The 21074-nt window shown below is 45.6% G+C and overlaps 1 protein-coding gene across 2 annotated transcripts in view; it reads right to left on the minus strand.

Annotated features, from left to right (window-relative positions):
• MAML2 (mastermind like transcriptional coactivator 2) overlaps positions 1–13446 on the minus strand; it is a 211893-nt gene extending 198447 nt beyond the window's left edge. Inside the window, exon 1 of one of the 2 annotated variants that reach the window (XM_085575505.1) lies at positions 13256–13446. In XM_085575505.1, the coding sequence (XP_085431631.1) occupies positions 13256–13324 (69 nt within the window). In that variant the 5' untranslated portion in view covers positions 13325–13446. Of the gene's footprint in view, positions 1–11714; positions 12129–13255 lie in introns of those variants that run through there. The other variant, XM_021536551.3, reaches the window with a different exon arrangement.
• Positions 13447–21074: the final 7628 nt, after the last annotated feature.

Genomic DNA, 21074 nt, shown 5'->3' on the forward strand with positions numbered 1-21074 from the left:
AGAAGCAGTATGAGGGAAGATGAGGAGAACATGTGGAAAACATGTGTTCAGCATGTCTCTCTTAGCCTGGCCCTCTGGCCTTTCCAAGCTAGAAAAACAACATTATGAAGCAGCAGTGTCAGAAGCATGAAAGAAGAGATGGGAGGGCAATAACCCAGGTGAGAGGGGGTGAATGTGGAGGAGTAGACATGGCTTATAGCTTCAGGAAGTGGAGCAGGGGGACAGCAGAGAAGAACATTACCAGGGAAAGGGGGCGAGTGTCGCTTCAGTAACCAAAAGTGGCAACGCAAGGCTGGGGTGAGGAGTCCTCCTGACCCGTGTCAAAGAGCCTGTGCTTTGATGGCAGCCTGGGAGACCCAAGCACAGAAAGTATGTCCTGGGAGAGGGCTGCAAGAACCACATAATAAAGTGTTGCAGTAAATAGCCCTTTTGGTACAGCCGTCATCCAAAGGCTGTTATCCTTCAGAGGCATGACAGAATGAACACACATTCAGTACACTGGCAAAGGGGTTATCAACCTCACTAGCCATCCTGGCTCTAGCAGGGTCCCTCAGATGTATTGTGCATGGTACAAATGTATACCAAAGGCCTTACATATGGTTGGTTTATACAGAAAGTTTTAGAAGTACATACTGTTTACTCAAGGGACTGGATTAACTTCTGCAGAGCTATTCTCGTCCACCTGTAAACACATGGACTAAAGGGCCTTATGAAAAGCAGTTACTGTGTATTTCCAAGTGGCACCTTTTAAAACCTGGATATCTTGTGTTATGAATGCTGGGGGTTTGTTTTGGTTTCTAAGTACCAAAAATGACAGGATCATGCTATACAACTACTGGATACAGTTATTTTTTCCCCCAGTTCAAAGGTGTTTTTTTTCCCATCAGTCTCCTAGGGCTGAAAAAGTTGTGTGTTAAACTTGCAGTATAAACTGCTGCTGGCAATTGCCCTCATCCCAATGCCCCTGCTTTAATGAATAGCAAGATCTGTATGGGATTGACCAAGGGGACAAGAGGGGAGAGGGCTGTGGTGCTTTCAGGCCTGCTTACACAGGAACCTCACAGACATCAGCCCAGACACATCTACAGCATCCTTAGCTGCTGAGAGTGGCACTGATGGCATTATAGGAGCTCCTACATGGAGGACGGTCATGCCTAGTTTGAGGATGGCCTTCACAGTGCACCTGGGGCTGTGCTCTCAGCTTCACTATCCACACACAGACAGCAGATTGTGCCTTCAGGTTGCCTCAGGGCACCCCTCGAAGGACTTACCCAAAGAATTATCTGAGCCTGGAATTAGCCATTAGCTGTGTTTTCTAAACTACGATTTTGATGGAAAACAAGAAGATTTTGTAATAAAGGGAGAAAAAAGCAGGAAGCTGAGGGTTGGTGGGGAGGGGGGGAATGGAGTCAGAATGTGTTTGCAGCTGCTGGCCATCAAATTTCAATTCAATCAACATGACTGAGTTCCAGCTCCTGAAAAAGAGACCTTTTGATGACATATTGACATAGCCTGAACTACAGTGGTCCAAGTGGCAGTGCTATAATTATAAGGAATATATTTAATACTGCACTTAGAAATGAAGGCCTGAAACACTGTGACACTCTCTCTCTCTCCCTAAAAGCTAGCCAAAATATGTCCTAGGAACCATTACAGTAATACACAAAGTTTGTAGGAAAAAAGAAATGTCAGAACTCAAACCCTTATATAAGGGGATCATGTGGCTGGCAGCTCAGGTCTGTTGGGAGTTGAGCAGTGAGGAGGAAAAATGAGTGTGAAAGGAAGGGCAATTGGATTTGCAGGAAAAAATGGCAAGTAGTTTTTAAAAGTATAGAATTAATTTGTTTAAGGAAATAAGTCAATTGATAATTAATACACTACTTATTTGTGAATTTGGATTCTTTTTGTAGCATGTGGTGGACTTTAGCCAGGCTGAGGCCTGTTTGTTGAACAAAGACCAAACCCTGCAAATATTTCTTGACTTGCTTAATTCGACACATCTTGATTTCAGTGCGATTACCCATGTGTGCACAATTAAGCACACGCATAAGTGTTTCCGGGAACTGGGCCATGGAGGTAAGCGGCCGCATGTTGAACACCAAGTCTATCTAGCTTGGAAGGATGTTGAACCAAAAGCTTTCAGAGAAGCAGAGAGAACGCATTTCTTTGGAAAACAAAATAATTGACTATAAACTAGCATAATGATAGAAATAAAAGGCCTGATCCTACATTAGGCTGATGTTCCACAGTGCCACGTGCACAGTATTTCCCATAGGCGGTTTCAGGAGGGGCAAATCAGATCATAATCAAGACTAAAATTGTAGATGTTGAGATACCATAACAATGAGCAAAAGGGGAAAAAAAGAAAAAAGAGGGAAGGGAAGGGAAGGGAAGGGAAGGGAAGGGAAGGGAAGGGAAGGGAAGGGAAGGGAAGGGAAGGGAAGGGAAGGGAAGGGAAGGGAAGGGAAGGGAAGGGAAGGGAAGGGAAGGGAAGGGAAGGGAAGGGAAGGGAAGGGAAGGGAAGGGAAGGGAAGGGAAGGGAAGGGAAGGGAAGGGAAGGGAAGGGAAGGGAAGGGAAGGGAAGGGAAGGGAAGGGAAGGGAAGGGAACTGGAGATGGTTTCTAAAGCAACAGAACCCTAAATAAATGGTCTGATTTTCCAAAGTGAAAAACATAAACGGAACAGCCCATGCAGCATTTTTGCCAACTGTCACTGAGGTGGTATTTCTAAAATCTGGTGGAATGACTCATCCCAGAACAACAACTGTTGCCAACAAGGTCTTTCCTTCAGGTCTAGATATTTGAATAAGAGAGATACAAAAAGAAAATAAACAGAAAAATCAGGGACAGCTTCTTGTCTTGGGGTTCAACTCTGAAGCTGTCTGTGAAGTTGCCCACTCTCCAAGGTGCCTCCCCAACATACTGAGTAGGCATTCAGGTGCTTCTCTGGGCCAAGGAAAGGATTGAGTAAACCTCCTGTTTATTAAACCAAACTCTTCCTTCTGCACCTAGTTGCCACCTCTCACAGCATGGATATGTGCAGGATTCATCCTCCTGATCCATTCTGCCCTCCACAGCAGCAAACATTACCAGGAAAAGCATGACCCTGCCAACAGGTAGCACAGTCCTCAAGTGGTTTGAGACAGACACCCTTAAACTCCGTGGGAGCACGCCTGGACCAAAGACTCCACTGTTGTGCAGTAACTAAACACAGCCCTGTCAGCACCAATAAATGTCCTTCTTTGGCTGGTACAGAATGCAAAGATTTCAAAGATGCTTTCTGAAGCAGTGTTATTTTGCTGAATAATTTATGTTTCTGAGTCTTCTGAAAATGAGCAGCATACACTTCAGTGCTGCAATAATACTATTCAGTGGAGACAGTGCACATTATGTTCAGTAAGCTCATTGCTTAAACACTGTTGCCATGACTATAAGAAAGTGATTATACTATTGTTTACAAGAGACTCTCAGTAAGTCATTACCACAGTAGCCAGAGTTTTGCCTCAAGTCAAAATTTTTCAGAAGGAAAAAAATAATCTCACAGGTATAATTAACTTTGTGATCAAGATAATCCATTGAAAGGCTTTAGAAACTGAACACATCTTACAGTGAGGAATGAAAATAAGTAAGGATCACCAGTGTCTCAGGACTGTTGACTTACTGGTTTTCTGACTGTTTTATGGGTAAATTCCACTCAGAAGAAAAGCCCTGCTAACTAAATAACTGTTATAACTAAATTTTAATTTATAGGGCAAGCACCAATATAGGAGTTCAACTGTGATGGGTAATGCTACAAAAACAAACCACTTTGTACATAACGTAAGGGAAAAAAAAGACTTTAAAATATTGACTTAGAATAAATATTTGGGATTATGAAATATGGCTTTTCAATGTCCTGCATTTAAATTGATACCCAGAACACTTAGTTCTGAATCCTCTAGTGCATATACATGTACAGTACATGACCTCTTTATCTCAATAACGCACTGATGATCAATAGTTTCCAAAACTAAGAAGCAATTCTGAAGCTGTCGGAAAGTCATCCTCACATTTCCTATGATCAGTAACAGGCCAGGAACACAAAGCAAAGAGATGATTAATAGAGTGCTGGACTAGGAGTCAGGAAATCTGGGCTCCATTCCCAGCTCTGCCACTGACCTGCTGTTTGGCCTTGGGCAAGACACTTGACCTTTCTGTGCTTCTGTTCCTCCTTCCATTCTTTGTCTATCTTGTCTCTTGAGGCACTGAGCTACACAGGGAAGGGCACAGATCTCACTGGGTGTTTGTATAACACCTACTCTAGGGAGGTGGCTGCAGAGAACTACAATAAAGCCAGGGCACCACCAGGATGACTCTTGCACAATAGCATGTTTTGTTTCAAAACAGAATGGCCGTGATGAACCCTTTTGCAGTTTCATCTGCTAGTCCAGGATCTTACCAAGTCTTTTAGCCAGCTTCAGGCTCAGGCAGCAGGTAAATGGATTTGCAAGATCGACATCCTCACTTGTCAGAAGCACTTTCACATTGATTCCTAATTGATACTAATTTCTCTCCACCTTGATTCAGCTAGGTTTGCAAGCACATCAGAATTATAACTGAGTGACATAGATAAAAATAGCAGCTACAGGAGCTGTTTCTGAATACAAGGAATTTCTTCAGGGAAATGTCAACACCTGTAGGTGAAACCACAGGCATGAGGGTGTTTTCAAATTAAAACTAAAATAAATTATAATTTTTAGGTGTGTTGGAATTTTGCATAAATTATTCAATTAAGCAGTATTTCTGAGCCATAAATGTGAACCATCTTCCATTACTACTAGATGGGAGGCAACACATGCAGGGCAAGGTAGCCCCCACCTGCTGTCAGTGGGGAGCAGCTGCAGCCTCAGAAAGAGCTGATGGCTTCTGTATATACTCTCAGTTCCAGTCCCACTCTGCTCCCAGTTAGCTGAAGCATCAAGTACACGAGACTTGGACACAGAAGACTTAATTGGGAAATTAATTTGAGCACATATTGATGCAGAATCAGGAGCAAATCAACTAAAGTAAATCAAGAAAATATAAAGCATACACTTTCATGATCATGAAGAGAAAGTAAAAAGTGCTTTTCTCTGCTAAAGAGAAGGGTCACTGCCACATCTTGCACTTTTATGGTGAATATTGGCAACATGGTGCCATGAAAACCTAGGTTTAGAGTCATGTGATTATGTAAAAGGCTCATTCAAGTTTATATTTCCAATACTCAGATCTGTGGGTCAAAGGCTGAAAAGGTGATTTGAAGCTCCACAAAGGCTTTGTCAAAGCAAACATTCAGAACTCCTGTTTTAGGCTCCATCAATAATGAATTTGGCTTCTGAGCAATAAAACTCACCATCACATTTCAATTCACTTTACAGAAGTGATAAATAGTATCTTTCATAGAAGAAACTGAGGTTTATTAAGTGAAATAACAGGAGTAATCTGTTGAATAGATCCTAGAGTCAGAGTGGAAACACTTAGATTTCAGTTTACAGCATGCTAACCTAAAAGCTGTTGCTTGAGAGTTGCAGATATTTTGGTTTAGTATTAGTGTTGGCACTACAGTACAAATATGGACTGATTACCTGCATCTAAAAATACTTTGGAAGAACTGGACAAGGTATAACAAATTTACAAGTTGGCTCTCAAGTGGCTATAGGAAGCTTTCCAATGGGAATCTAGGGCAAAAATAGTTTATGCTTTTATTTAAAAGAAAAGAAAGCACAGAAAAAAATACATATCTTAGTACTGCTAAGTTGAAAATTTGATCCAAATCTCACTCAGCACCAGCTCCTTCTTTTCTGTAGCCAGGACTACTGCCTCTTTCACTGTTGAAAGCTGTTCCAAACTGAAGCAGCATGATATAGGTAAGGCCCTTTTCAGGTTTACAGATGGTGATTAAGATTTGTGGAAAATACAGGTCTATCTTACTCCTGCTGGGAGCACCACCACTGGGAATTCATACAGGGGAATACTGACATGCGGACACCAGAGAGAGGTCAAAGAACAAAGACTTTGTTCTTCTCTTCAGAGCAGCCAGGTGGCCAAAGCTCTTCTAGGCACCATGCAGCTGATTGTGTGCCCTCTAAGATGTTACATAATGGTTGTTTTAATCACCTGCTTGAATTCCAGGATGTGATCCTGTCAGGTCATTGTCATGTAGAGTTGAGCCTTCAGCAGAACCCAAGGTCCCATGGGCTAGTGAGACTGTACCACCAGAAAATCTAAAGCATAGAAGGGAAATAGTGGCACAGCAGGAGACACTTGCAAGACCACAGAGACATTTCCTGGCAGAGCTGGCACCTCTATGCCAGTTCTTTGTTAGCTAGAGCAGCTTGACAGCTTCCAGCAACTCCTACACCACATAAGGAGTGCAACATAAATGAAGCAGTGGAAATACCACCCTTCCCAAAGTTGTCAAAAGGACCTGGATGGAGCAATTATTTTCCAATAGTGAGATAGTGGTGAAGTTTCACTTTTATAAGGCAGCAGACTTAAGAAAAGCAAACTACAACTGGCCTCTGAAGACAATATCTTAGTAGAAGGGACAGTTACAGCAGTTAGGAAGAGGAAGAGAGGCACTGTGGTCTTTCTTAACCTGCTGACTAGCCCAACTGCTGGGGCTTTTTTTGGTCACTGCAGCCTAACTGAACCCCACATACTCCTTCTGCAGGGAGTGCTCTTTGCGAGGGGAGAAGTACCAAAAGTGATGCGAGTCAAAGTTTCGGCAAAACAGCTTCTCTGACTCAGTCATACCTTTCTAAGGTTCAGATTTCCCCACAGAACAGCTCACATTTTTGCTGGAGTCACGCTTTTCAAAGTAGAACAAACGGAAGCTGAATATCACTTTCCTTTGTTGCAGTACTACAGAAAAGGGACTCAATTTGAGTACTGCAGGGGATGCAAGGACTCTGTCAGAGGACATGCCATAACAGCCACCAATGTGAATAAACCCATGGGTTGGCCTTGGAGAGCACATCAAGTCCAGGCAGAGACATTGTTCCTCTGCTCACTGCCTACAGAAACTTTAGTGGTGGAAACAGTCTGTTAAACAGTTTCAGAATGGAGGAGACTTTCATTAAATGTATTCAAAACTGAAAAAGCTTTAAAGGGCGCAAATTATTTGATGGGAGAGCTAGGCCTGAAAAGGCTCCTACAAACTAGCATAAATTTCAACAAATTCACTTGTTGAAATCCTCATTAAAAACAGCTTCTATGCAGCTTCCAGGGAGTCTTCTTGATTATGGTCTGGAAAATATTCTCACAGTTAAGGGAAACAAAGTTTTAAAATGGCACGCATGTCCATCCAAAGCAAATGGCTCTCAGCAGGACAGAGGGCCTATAACAGCAGATCAATGTTTCCAACCCACATGTGCAACGTGACTTACTCCTTTTACTGGACTCAGCTACATAAATTGTGATTTTGAGAACACAGCTTTGCTCCTGCATAAGCGCAAGGAGGAGAGAGCAGTCCTTTATATCACAAACAGAACATATCCACTGCTTTCACACCAAACTTTGTGTCAGTGAAAAGATTTCACTCTAGCTTTGCAGAATGATTTTTGCTTTAATCTGTGTGTGCTCACCACACCATAATGTCACTTCACCCCACAGCTGGCCACCTTATCCTTCTTGCTTCAGAGCACTTCCAAATATTATGTACATCCACAAAAAATGCAGGTATTTCTGCAGCAAACAAAACAAAGAATTTGGAAGATGGAGGTAAAGTGTCAGCTTGGGCAAAGATACCAGAGCACAATCGTTCCTTTTAAAACACTCAAGGTTCTTTAACATTAGCACAGAGAAGGCCAAATCTCAGCAAACAAAGTATGGATCATAAAAAAAAAAAAAAAAAAAAAAAATTAAAAAAAAAAATCCTTAGGAAATTAATTTAGGATCTCCACATTAAATAACTGCCTAAATTGAGGGTTTTATAAGTCAGTCTTGGCTCTTGGTACCAGTCAGGCAACCCTGTTTTTCACTGAGATCTTCTGGGAACTGGGACAAACCCATTGACTCTTTCAGATTTCTACAGCTGTGGATGAGAATTTGGGGGAGCAGAAGGAATCAATACATTCCTGTCTTCCTTGGATACATCACTTTTATGGGATGGTTTTCCCTTTTTTCACCTACTTGCAGACTGCATCTGGGGAGCAGCCCACTTTCACAGTCACTTTTCGAAGTACAAAAAATATTAATGTATTTAATTGCTATTTTAAATGAATTCTTGTAATGATAAATTCAGCACAACCATGAGATGGGTGAAAGTAGAACAAGTCGCCTCTGACTGATGACAAACATCACTTAACACACTCAGAGCCATCGGGGCAATGGCTGCAATGGAAGAACCTAGCCAGAATAATATACTAATGCCCATGAGACAGAATTCCCGGCTCTCACAGAGCAAAATGAGCAGTGCTCAGCCTGTGTCAGAAGGACGATGGAATGAATTGGCTGCCAGAGACTTGAAACTGCAATGCAAGAAGTTTGATATTACCAGTTCAGTGCTTAAGGCTCTGAGGAATGCCCTCCAGAACTAACTGTTTACATATAACGTAAATAGTATAAACAGCTAAGTGCTGGAGGGCATATACATACATACAGATGTATGTATAAAAGAAAGACAGAATATTTTATCTGTTCCACTCTGCACCATGAAAAGTAACAACACCATATAAATAAACAAATGTCAGCTCTTGGGAAATGCACGAAGGCAGAAAGTACAAAAGCTAGCTGCGTCTCTCATTCACACACACCCACATCCATTGGTCCAGCTAAAAAAATCTGATCCCCAGTCTCCAATTAGAAAATGCTGTTGCTAAAGATACTTTCTCAAAAATCAAAGTAACAATGTTAAATTAAGGCCAAACCAAACTCCTCTAAAAACTCTCTCTTCTGCCAGTTTTAAACTGCCCACTGGGAACAGATAATTATCAAATAATAGTATCAACAATGTCAGATAATCACTTCAAGCACTTTGATATGCTCAAGGAAACATTGTTTCAAATGTTACCAAGTGTCAAATATTTACTTTTGAGTCCAACTGTGTAAATGACCCATCCAGTGCCACTAAACACTGCAGGCACATGTGTAACAAGAGCAGTGGGACCTGCAAAGCAGAGGAAACAACCCAGCTGGGTTTTGCAGACAAAAGAGCGTCCTGGTAGCCAGAGCTCCCCAGCGAGAGTTATGACTGCCTTTGCACTTATCTGTGTGGAGCTGTGGGGTTTTTTTAAACTGGTGGATCTACAGCAAGGCATGTGGAGCTACAGCAAGGCATGTGGAGCTTTACATTCCCCTTGGAGTTGGCTGTGTGTTCAGTCTCACATGCTTAGTGAGACTCGCACCCATGCTCCTGTCTTGTACTTCCCTGTGCTACAGCTGTACCTGCCACAACTGAAACTCAGAGCTGCCCCTTGTTCCAGGACCCTGTGCACCTCACTAGGTACGTGAGGAATAAATCTGCGATTAGAGCAATAGCGCATATAAGGCTTCCACTGGATTTCCTCTTGAGAATCACCCCAGAGAGGATGAATTCTGCTTAGAGATTGTTCTCTTCCCATCCATTTATACTGCACAGGACAATAGGCTTAGTCTACCTCGTCCTTCCTCTTCAAGTCCTTCACCCTTGGAATAACTGGCAGAGGTAATTCCTTTTCCAGCTATGGCTGGAGGAACAGCAAGACTCTGTTCTTTCCCTGTCCAACCCTGCCCTCTGAATTTTCAAGAACAGGAACACAAAGCTGTAGTACCTTAAAGCTGCTTGATGCTCAGCAACTTGAATTCACCCCACTCAGACACTGTGTGTTTTGCTATTCCTTGTTAATACTTGCAACACTGTTGTAAGGAGCTCTTGGTAAGGCAGAAGGGGTACGTCCACGACACAGAGGTGTGACTTTGAAACAATAACTTTCTCTGTTTCTTAATCAGAGCAGTGAATGAGGAATGCCAGTGTCAAGCATAGAGTGGGAGGATGAGCAGTGACACCATTACAACAATGCTGTTTCATGAGCCAGCATTTACTCGATGTCAAAACATGGTTCAGGGCCCCAAATGTCATGCTCACTGAAGTCACACACCTTGTCAGCACGATTACCAAAGGCTGGCATGCAAAAATGATGGGGACTTTGTCAGACCTTTTGCTTCTCAAGGACACGTGTCTGTGGAGTTTTCTGGGAGGTAATGCAACACGGAACATAGAGCAAGGGCCGTGTATAGCATCTCCAGCAAGCAGCAGGCTAATAGCTATTAGTGATATTTCAGAAACAAGGACAATCTCTCTGCACTTAGATGAAAATCTTTCGGTATCTTCTTGGGAGTTGTTTCATTTCACATTTCCAAACATCTGTCTCCAGCTATAATAATAGTAACAACTAGCAAAAAAATAAAATTCAAAACAAACAAACAAACAAAACAAAAAACTCCACATAGGCCTGTTGCCTGATTTCAGGAAGTGAATTTTTCTGGGATGTACACTATTAGGCAAAAGCTTTTTTTTTTTTTTTTTTTTTTCCAATAAGGCAAGTGTAAAGCATTACATTAATACACACTGGAAAAATAAGATAATGGCTTTCTTGATTGTGACAAGGAATGTGGGTAGATTTAATCTGAGCACTGAGTCAGGTGGAAGCGCCTAAACTCCCCTCGGACACAATGTTATCGCATTTAACGCTTACATCATCACCCTCACGAATGATGCTGAGTAACGCAGCCCCAAACGTCGATCCACGCACTGCACGGGTAAGAAGGCAGAAACGACCACAAAGGTCCTGTTTTGGCATACGTCAGGCACTAAGAAAGATAAGTTTGATGTCTGGAGCAGAGGGAGCGATCTATTTTCAGCTGTTCGAATAGCAGCCGCGGGCCTATCAGGATGCAGTCACTCCTCTCAATATTTCGCATGTGTGCCGAGAATTAAGAGTTGGGAGGCAGCACAGCGGAGCCTACGCCTTCAAAAGCGTGGTGCACTGACTGCTCGTAATAAAGTAACAGGAGACAAGGCTTCGCCTCCTTGACATGTTCAGAGCAATTTCCAGTTGAAAAAGGTCAGCGTATCATTTACAGAGCGGCAGTGCCTGGAAAACTCTCGTAACTCTGCTCCGCGAAACACTCCGGCTGACAATAACAACCTGAGCATCGCCGGCGAGGCCGGCGCTCGGAGCCGCCCCGCAGGCAGGGCACTCCGCTCCGGGCAGTGCCCGCTGCCCCGGGTGTAGGCACTGCCCGAGTTCCAGGGGCACGGCTGCGAAATGGCCTCAAGTAGGTGCCCGAAGCCCCGGCGAACGGGATGGAGTGGGGCAAGGGGAACAATTCTGAACGCGGGTGGTACCCGAGCGCTACTTTTCACCCTTGCTCGGGGACGCGCTGACAGCGTCGGCTGCCAGTGCCCTGCTCAAGGATGCCGCTGTCACCGCCTCGGCAGAGGCGCGCGACGCGTTTTTAGTGCACAGCGTGATGCAAAAGAGACCCCAAAGCAGCACCCCAAGCAGTCCCAAAACCCCTTCGGAGAGCACCCACCCTCGCCCTCAGCCCCCGGGCTCGGCGCCTGCCCACCGCTCCTCGCGCACTCGACGCCAGAGCGCGGCCGAGCCCGCGGACGCGCCGGGCCCGCGGGACGGGCGGGCGGGGCGGGCGCCCCGCGGAGCGAGCGCGGCGCGGCGCGGCGCCTCCCCGCCGGCAGCGGGCGCTGTGACTCACCGCCAGGAGCGCCGAGGCGCGCTGCTCCCCCGCCGGCTGCTCCCCGTTGATGCCGCCGTTGCCGAGGAGGTGCTGGTGGTAGTCCGGGGGCGCCGCGCCGGCGGCGGCAGCGGCGGCGGCGGGGGCGGCGGCCGCCTTGGGGTGCTTGCCGGCCTTGCGGGCGCCCTGCCCCTGCTGCACGAGGTGGAGGAGCTGCAAGGTGCTCTCCCGCTCGCGGTCGGAGCTCTCGGCGCGGCCCCGCTCGTAGCGCCCCTCGCAGCTGAGGTGGTGCTGGCGGCAGACGGCGATGCGGGCCCGCAGCCGCTCCACGATGGCGCTGTGCACCCGGGGCGCCGCCGGGCCCCCCCCCAGCAGCCCGGCCCCCAGCCCCGCGGCCTGGGGGGGAGCCGTGTCGCCCATCGCTGGCTGCCGGTCCTGGCCCTCCGGATGGGTCGGTCCTCACTGCCGCATGGAGGAGGGCGGGGGGGATGGGGGGGGAGGCGGGGGCAGCGGCGGGAGCCCGAGCCCGGGGGCTGGCGGCGGGGCGGAGGGCGGTCAGCCCCGCGCCCCCAGCCCACCCCCGCCCGGCCCCCGGGCGGTGACGGCCCCGCGGCGGGTTGACAGATCGGGGGGCGGGAGGGGGTCGCTAGGGCTGCGCCAGCATCGGCCGGCGGGAGGGGCGGGGGTCGGGGCCGGGCAGCCCCGGCCGAGGGGCGCCCGGTGAGGGGGGGACGGCGGGGCTCCGCCGGGGGAGGAGAACGGGAGAAAAAAAAAAAAAAAGCCAAATAAAGCGAGCCGCTGCCTTCAAAATGAATCCCCGGACGAAGGAGCTCTCCGTCGGGAATGAGTGAGACTTGGCAGGTTTATTGGGTTTATTTTATTTCGGGGGAGCGGGGGGGTGTTATTCCTTGAAGTGAAAATTTAAGGCATTGCCGTGGTCGGCGGCGCGGAGAAACCCCCGGCGGACCGAAAATCTCGTAGGTTAGCTGGAGTGGGTTTGTTGGGATTTCTCTCTCTCTCTCTCTCTCTCTCTCTTTTTTTTTTTTTTTTTTTTTTCCTTTCAAGTCTTTAGTAAATGTGCAAATAAAGAGCCGGGGAAGGAGGAGAAAGAGGAGGAGGGTCGGGTTAGTTCAGTCTTTGTGCTTTCTCGTTTCTCTCGCCCGCTCGTTTGCTGGCCACTCTGCGGCGTGGTGACTGTGTCCGGCTGGCTGCCACTAAACTGTAGTTCCTCTAAAAATCAGAGAGACAGATCCCCCAGTCCGGAACAATGTCAGTCAGTGGACTTCCAAACCACGCTTCGCCTTCACTTAATTCAGCCACTGGATAAATCCGTATTGCTTTCAGTGCTCATCTCCCCCCTTAGTATTAAGCAGCAAGCTACGGACACAGGCAAAGAACTCCTCTCGCGTACTTTCCCTTTTACTCCCAGATATTGAACAGTTTCAAGTACAGTTTCAAGAAAAGCGCGGAGTAGCGGGGAGAAGGGGGAGAGGGAAAAACACCCCAAACGAGCAACCCAGCCCCTCTTCAGACAGTAATTACAAACGGAGAGTTGCACTTACAAACTTCCAGCATTTTGCCCCCAGAACAGTCCAGCATCCACTTTTCCTTTGTGTTTTTGTATATCCCATGCCCGCGCCGGCGGGCGGGTGTTTGCCGGCGGGCTGTCGGCGCTGCCGGTGCCGGAGCTGCCCGCGGCCCCTCCGTGCGGCGCGGAGCGGCGCGGGGGCGGGAGGCGGGTGTCACCGACAGAGCGCGGCCGCGGCCGCGGCGCCCGGGAGGCCGGGGCGAGGCGCGGAGCCTCCCAGCGGCCGCCGAGGGGAGTCGGGCTGCCGCTGCCGCTCCCCAGGAGGTATGTGCATGGGAGGAAGCCAAGGAAATCCCCGCTCCCCTCCTCGCCCTCTACCTGGGTGCCGGGCCGGGCGCGGAGCAGCTGCCGAGGAGCGCAGCCTCCCGCGCTCTCCCTCCTCCCCCGGCGGCGAGACCTTCAGGCGAGTACGAGGGAGTTCTCAAATAAATCACGGCGCTGCGCTCCTCTACCAGCTGGATTTCTCTGGAACGGACGGTATAAAAACAAGCAGTGCGTTCTAGGGCGCTCGCATGCACGGGACGAGTGCACGACACGAGGTCAGGCTCGGGATGTGGGAGCTCTGCGCGCTGACAAGAGCTTCTTGGGTGTCCAGGGCAAGTCACGTAGCGCCTGCACTGTGGTTCCTCCCCGGGAAAGCCGCAGGCTTGGTGCTTCTCTCGCCCGGCTCCTCTATTTAGAGCAGGGCAATTTTAGACTGAGAGATCTGGCCTCTGGAACTGGCCTTGCTGTAACTGGCAGCCGTCAGGTTCTGCGTGTTGTTGTAGGTGAGCGGTAAAGGAGGATGCAGAAATAGCTGGGAGCTGGCCGGCTTTATTAAAGCAATATGCTGTTGTACTACTGTGGCTGCATTAGCCAATTTCCCAAATACCTCTGGGAATGAAAATGTCCCCCAAGCACAATGAGACACATCCCTGATGGAAAACCTCCATGGTCTTTTGGGTCTGTATAGTCCTTAGTAGATGGGTGCATTATCTGTCTTTCAGTTCTGCAACGGGTCCACTCAGAAAAATACAAAAAATTCATCTCAGCATACTGAGACCAATAAGCTGAGGATGAGGAAGAGCTGACAATAACCTTCACAGGTATTTTTATCCCCTTCCAAAGTCATGCAAATAAATACTTTGAATGCTAGTGATGAAGTGACACATTCCTGAAAAGTCCCCCAGAATATAAAAGATATGCAGCATTAGACATACGGTAGATATAAAACCCCCCACTTTCATGACCCCCTCTCCTTTCAAGAGGCAACAAACATGAAGGTTTATTGCAAGATGTGAGATTCCTGGTTCTGACTTGGTGAGCACCAGCCAGAGCCTCCAGCACATTCAGACCCGTGTTTGTCTCAGCAAGTGCTTTGAGACTTTGCTGAGGGATAAGGTCTGTGGGAGAGGTTTGGGGCTGTGCTCCCTTCAGAGGAAGGCATTATTGCCAATAGAAAAAAGAGGTTTTTTTGTTGTTGTTTAACCTTGAACAACTGAGGAAGAGTGGGTTATTATCTGATATGTAACAGCAGCTTGAATCTATTGAGAACAGTGGGTTGGCACAGCTGGAAAATAAAATGAAATAATAATGTTTGTAAAATAGTAGACAATGTTACCTTTGCCTCAGGCCTTGCTTAGGCTTTTATTTGTTCTGTACAGCTCAGATGTCATTGCTGTGTGTAAGAGGGTCAGTCACAGAACAAACGTGCAACAATAAAACACAAATCTCATGGAGAATAAGCGAGAGTGTTTTAAATGATGGCTTAGCTGTTTTTCAAAGTGACTGTGGGAATATGAAATCCATGGTGCTGCTCCAGAAGCTACCAAGACAGCTGGAGCAATTCTCGCTCTCTCTCTCTTACAAGACTTCGTAGAACTCAGAGAGTGATCTTTCCAAACAAAGATTTTTCTTTTTTCCCCATTTTAACTTTACACGTTTAAGATGCGCTTTTTGCCAAGCAGCATCTCGAGATTTCGCTTTGCGGTTTGATCTCTCCTTTCCGAGGCGAGAGGCAGCCGGCTGCGGGGCTGCGCTGCGTGCTCCGCTCGCTCAAAGCGCAGCAAATGCTGCCCCTGGTGTTTCCGAGCAGGAAATACCCCACAGCCACCCCTCGGCTTTCCAGGTTTTGTTCAGAAGACCCTGTCACCAACCCCTGGATACTGCCATCAAGTAGGACTGGTTGGTTGTCAGTTTTCTTAAAAGCAAACGGTTCTTCACACGGTGTAACATCCCTTGTGATTAGAGGCATTCTCATAAGCACACTCAGCATAAAACAACATAACAGGTCCTTGAACAATTAATTACTTTATTCCTTCTGTTGACACTAATTTGTGGCCTTTTTACCTGACATTGTAATCTCATATGAACTGTCACGCTTGAGCATTTTTTCTGTTTGAATTCCCTACTGCTGTTGAAGCTCTGAGTTTCAGCAAAAAGCAGCAGCCCCCTCCAGACGAGAAAAGCACTTATTTGTGCTGCGTTCACAGCCAGGAATTCTCACCATAGACATCCTATCGTGCTAATAACTTTGCCAGAATGGAACAAAAAACTGTGCTGAACCTGTGTCACCTAAAAGCTTGAGTGCATGCTTCAGTATCAGCACATGCCTCGTTCATCTGTGTTTAGAAGTCACATATTAGATGGTTTCAAAGTTACTTTAACTCCACTGGAACACCATATACTTAATATCAATCCTGCAGAAGACTTTCTGAACCCAAAGCTTCGAATTTTCAGCCATTTCCATTATTTACTTTCCAGTGAAGGTTCTTTGCCCTTTGCCATTTTGATTTCCTGGGGTATTCCCAGCTAGGCTCATGTACAATGCTGCTCACCTGGCAAATTGTTTAACTTTGAAGCAAAGTCTGACTGCACCTGAGTCAGTTTTCTCTTCTTTAAATTTTGGGCACAAGGTGCTTGCAATTGCTGCTCAGTTTAAACTGTAAAGTAAGCAATTGTGAACAGAGCATTTCTGGTTGGTTTTGTTTGTATGTCTTGGGTGTTTTTTTTAATATAATAATAATAATTAATCCAAGGAAATTGTGTTTATATCTTATTTAATAAAAAATATGGGAAGAAAACCCAAACAATCCCATGCCACCACTTACTACCTAGATGATTACCAACATTCACATCAATTATTCAGGGACGTGGTGCCACTGATGTGGTTATTATCAGGTTCTTTTAATATAATTTCACATATTTCTCGTATTATTCCTTGGCTGATAGATCATAGTTTTCTACATTCTTCTGTCTAATTTCTAAATTCAGATTAGAAATTGACATTTTTTTCTTCTCAACGCAGAATCAGAAAGACAACTTTTTAAAGTCTACTTTGTGTGTGCTGGATATTTCTTTTGGAATGGTATTGTATTTACAAGTGTTTGTGTAGCACACATACACACTAGCCCACTCTGTTTATCCAGACAGACTTAAAAAAGGATAAAACTAGAAGTCTTTGTTTATCCAAATAAATGTAAACTAGAGGAGTTAAGCATGGGAATTGCCTGTAATTGCCTGCTGAAGTGCTAAAAATAGCTGCTTTTTGGAAACAGGAGAAGCCTTCACTGTCAAAAAAGTGGCAGTAACAGCTATGTACTATTAGCAAACAATTTACTTTCCAAAAACAGGACACAGGGAGAAAAATAGTTTCTTTTCACACTTCACTGCAAGAACTGGACAGAATACAGACCAAAAAGAACCTCCTGTCCCTGAAGTACATTGTGTTAGTCAGTCTGATTCTGTGCATAAAGACCTAGTGTGAATTTCATCATTATCACAGTCTCTAGTTACAGAACTTAAACTAGAGCAGATTATCAAAACATTACAGGAACTAATGTAATTTCCAAGTATGATCATTAATCACCTGTGCAAAGTCTAATTGCATACTGAGCTCTCTTCATTGTTCCATTAAGACAGGTACTTTATCTTAATTAGAGCTACTGCTTCAAAAATTAACAGTAAAAACAATTTACAATATCCTACTGGAACAAACATTTTATTCTCTCACCTTCTAACTCCATTCAGTTTCTCTCATGTGGAAAAAAAAAAAAAAGCATGAAAGACTGGTCAGATTTCTAACTTCTCCCATCATTAGGTATTTGCACAATTTTTTTTTCTGCCAGAAATATTCTTACTGATTGCTTCTATATATAGAAAGTCTCAGGGGTAAGAGTATTCTTTGTGCTTCATGCTCTACTAGCATTTGCAGATAAACCTGGAAAATTTGATCTAAATTTTTACATATTTACTCTTCTAAACAATTTTTTAACTTTGTGGTGAAGACAAATGTAAAAGTGATATAATGACACTTCCTATTCGCTGTCTTTTAGAAACACTACAGATAGAACAACAGCCACAAAAGTATTATCACTTCCTCCCATCTCAGTGAGGCAAATATCAGAGTTTAAGAGACACACAAAAACATCAGCTCCTGCCAAATCAAATAACTGTTTTTTACTGAAACAGAAATGAGTACTTTCAATTTAAAGCATTTTCTTAGTCCCACTGGTGATACCACAGCCAGGACTAGTAAACCTATGGAAGCACTTGCTACCTAGAAGTTCCAACAGAATATTTTTGTATACCTGCTAGCAACAGAAAAAACAATTATCTGGAAAAAATGCTGTAGATAGTACATGCTTTTTAGGTGAATAAAGAGGAGGTAAGAAACAAGTCTGGGATATCAAAAAATGAGTGGCATGGACCATTTCAATTTCCAATCAAACTGTATGTATCCTTGAAATACTACCTGTAATCATCAAGCCAGAGTTTCACAAACTTATGCTTTATTTCGGTAGTGAATTGTTTTAATGTAGCAAAATGAGAGATCAACAATTCAGTTTGAAGTCATAGTCTTGAGGGTTTTCAGAAAATTCATATGGTAGCAAAAGTGGACCAGTCAGGAAGGCTCTAAGAGGACATATTCCATTACATGGTACAGCACTCATTTCATAATGGTCTTCCTTTGTAAGAATTAAGGTACACCAAATATATGTTCTGTTCTAGAGAAGCAAACCAAACTATACAGAGATTTTATTAACAGAAAGAAGTGAGGTATCAAAAACTAAAAGGGATCTATTCAAGATGGATTCTTGAGTACTTTTAAGTTGATGGGTATGTTCCAACCAATATTATCAGAAGAACAGAGATGAGGGAGGAGAAGGAAGAGAGAAGGGAACCTTCAGCTTTGGTAACCAGAGAGATAGGTATAAGACATACCAAACCTCAGAATTTTATGTGTCTAACTCACAGATAAGGTATTGAAATAATATCTTCAACATAAGTTTACTTGAGAGCAAGTCTCAATCTGTTTATTAGGAATTTTTATCTTGGTTTTGTGTATCTTGTAACTGTATGTGGTACAAAGGAGTATAGATGCTACTAACTCAGCCTAGTAGCATTTAAAACATTGCTGAATTTCAAGCTCTTAAAAAAGTAAAAGCAGTTAATTTCTCACAATGAATGCTAGAAAAAGAGTAGTGAATCTAAGGTACAGACTCTATGTAAAAAAGACAGCAGATATTCATTGTTAAGCAATACATCTGCCAGCAGTTGCCTACCCAGCTGGCATATCTATTCCCCAGTAAAGTGGCAAAATAAATGTGGTCACTTCTTATGGACAAATCTATGAGAAATCAGGTTCCATTAGTTTTGCTGTTGAGAGAGTAACATGTTAGAAGGATTCAGAGTATTAACACTATATTTCACTAAGTTGCTCAGCCACAAAAGTCTATTAATAGAGTATGTGCATACAGCAAGATGTAGGATTCAAAACACCGCACCCTGCATTTTACCTTAGGCTATATGATTCTTTTTATATGCACCCCAAATACAGGGACTGAAATGTTGCAGTGTGGGTTGACTTAGTCAGCTGGTTTCATCAATGTTAGTTAGCCTTATGCTCCCCCATGTGTCCCCTGACCCCAAAAGTTCCCACCACTTGGCTCCCCATTTATCTGTCAATCATCTCACCTTTCCCCGTTTTCTCCTTATTTGGTTCCATCAATCTGAGTTTGTTCACACCCCTTCAACTGTCAATCCTGTAACCACCCCCAGTTTCTTCCAGAAAGTTTTGTATCAATCACTCCAGCTTTTCTATTTGTCCCCTGATAGCTTTTCTATTTGTCCCCTGATTTTGTACCTACCCCTGCCACATTATCATAGATTGTTGTGTCCCTCTCTGGTTTATCCCCATTGGGCAAGACAGGTTTGCACCCCTGTCTGCCCAACACCTATTTAAGTTGCTGTAATCATTGATTTCTTCAGTATTTGTCACTGTACCCACTCAGAGGGCACCTTTCTCACCATACCTGGGTAAATAAAGGACTCTCTGGGCTGGCACACAAGTGTCCTCTCTCATCTCTTTACCTCCTCTCAGCATGCAGAGTTACTGAAGCTGCGCACCCACGAGCAGCACTCAGCACCATCGGGGCAGATGATTCTCCCCTGAGATGCCTCTCATGTGGTGGCCACGCAGCCTCACGCGGATTGTGCCAGCCAGACCCTTCCACCCGTCCGGGGCTGTGGCAGGTAACTGCTGCACACAAACACTGAAAAATTTGGGTTAGAAGGGACCTTTAAGGATCATAATGACCAGGAATATCTTCCAGTATACCAGGTTTCTCAGAGCCCCATCCTGACCTAACCTTAACACCCTTCCAAGGGAGGGCATCCACATCTTCTCTGGCCAACCTGTGCCAGTGCCTCATCAACCTCACAGTAAAAAATTTCTTCCTCTATGTCCATCTAACCTACCTTCTTTGAGTTTAAAACTTGTTGTCCTGTCACTACAGGCCTTGGCAAAAAGTTCCTCTCCGTCTTCCTTGTAGGCCCCCTTTAAATACCTAAAGGTTGCAATAAGGACCCCCACAGCCTTCCCTTCTCCAGACTGAACAACCCCAACTCTCTCAGCCTATCTACAGCCAGCCTTCTGATCAATTTAGCGACCCTCCTCTGGACTTGTCTTTCTGATGGTGGGACCCTACAGCTGGATGCAGCACTCCAGGTAGAGTTTAATAAGAGCAGAGCGGTAGAATCACCTCCCTCAGTCTGCTGGCCATTGCCGCGCTCCCGCCCCGGTTCCCCTTGTCTCAGCCCCGGCTAGCTCTCATCCTGGGGCGAGGGCGGGCGATGGAGGCACCCTCCGCCGCTCCCAGCTGGGGTTTGGAGAGTGCCTTTGTGGGTTCCGGGCAGCGCTAGCAAGCCTCGCGGTGGTGAATGAAGAGCGGATCCTGCTGGGGGCTAAGTCCGAGTTTATTGTAGCCCAACGGGGCTAAATGTCCTAGAACGGTGCCAGCCAACAGGAACAAGCACAAGGTGCTTGCACTGGCTTATAAACTGTAAGGGAGGGGTATCCAACGACCAGTGGGGATAGGGATAGGGGGTGGCTCCGGGATGGGGGGATATGGTGGGGTCCAATGGGGGAAGGATATGGGGGGAGCCCCAGGTCCTCGCCCAATCACCCGGTGCCCTGAGTAGAAGCTTCTGGATGGATGGGAAGGGGCACCGAGTGATAGACAAGGCACCCGGGGGGGGTAAAATGCCTCTTTCAGGGTGATGGATAGATACTGGGAAGGCGGGAAGGGCGGACAAGGCGGGAAAACTGGGGATAAACCAAGTTGCACACGGGGGTACAAAGGAATAAACCAATACATAATACAGGGATAATAAAACATATACATAACGCAACTCCACAGGCCATGCTGTTTTGGATGCAGCCCAGGACACAGTCAGCTTTCTGGGCTGTGAGTACACTTTTACAGTTCTTGTCCAATTTTTCAGAATGGGCAGTACCATACTTAACCTTTCCA

The sequence above is a fragment of the Lonchura striata genome, chromosome 1, assembly GCF_050655825.1.
Source record: "Lonchura striata isolate lonStrDom1 chromosome 1, ASM5065582v1, whole genome shotgun sequence".
Lineage (NCBI taxonomy): Eukaryota > Metazoa > Chordata > Aves > Passeriformes > Estrildidae > Lonchura > Lonchura striata.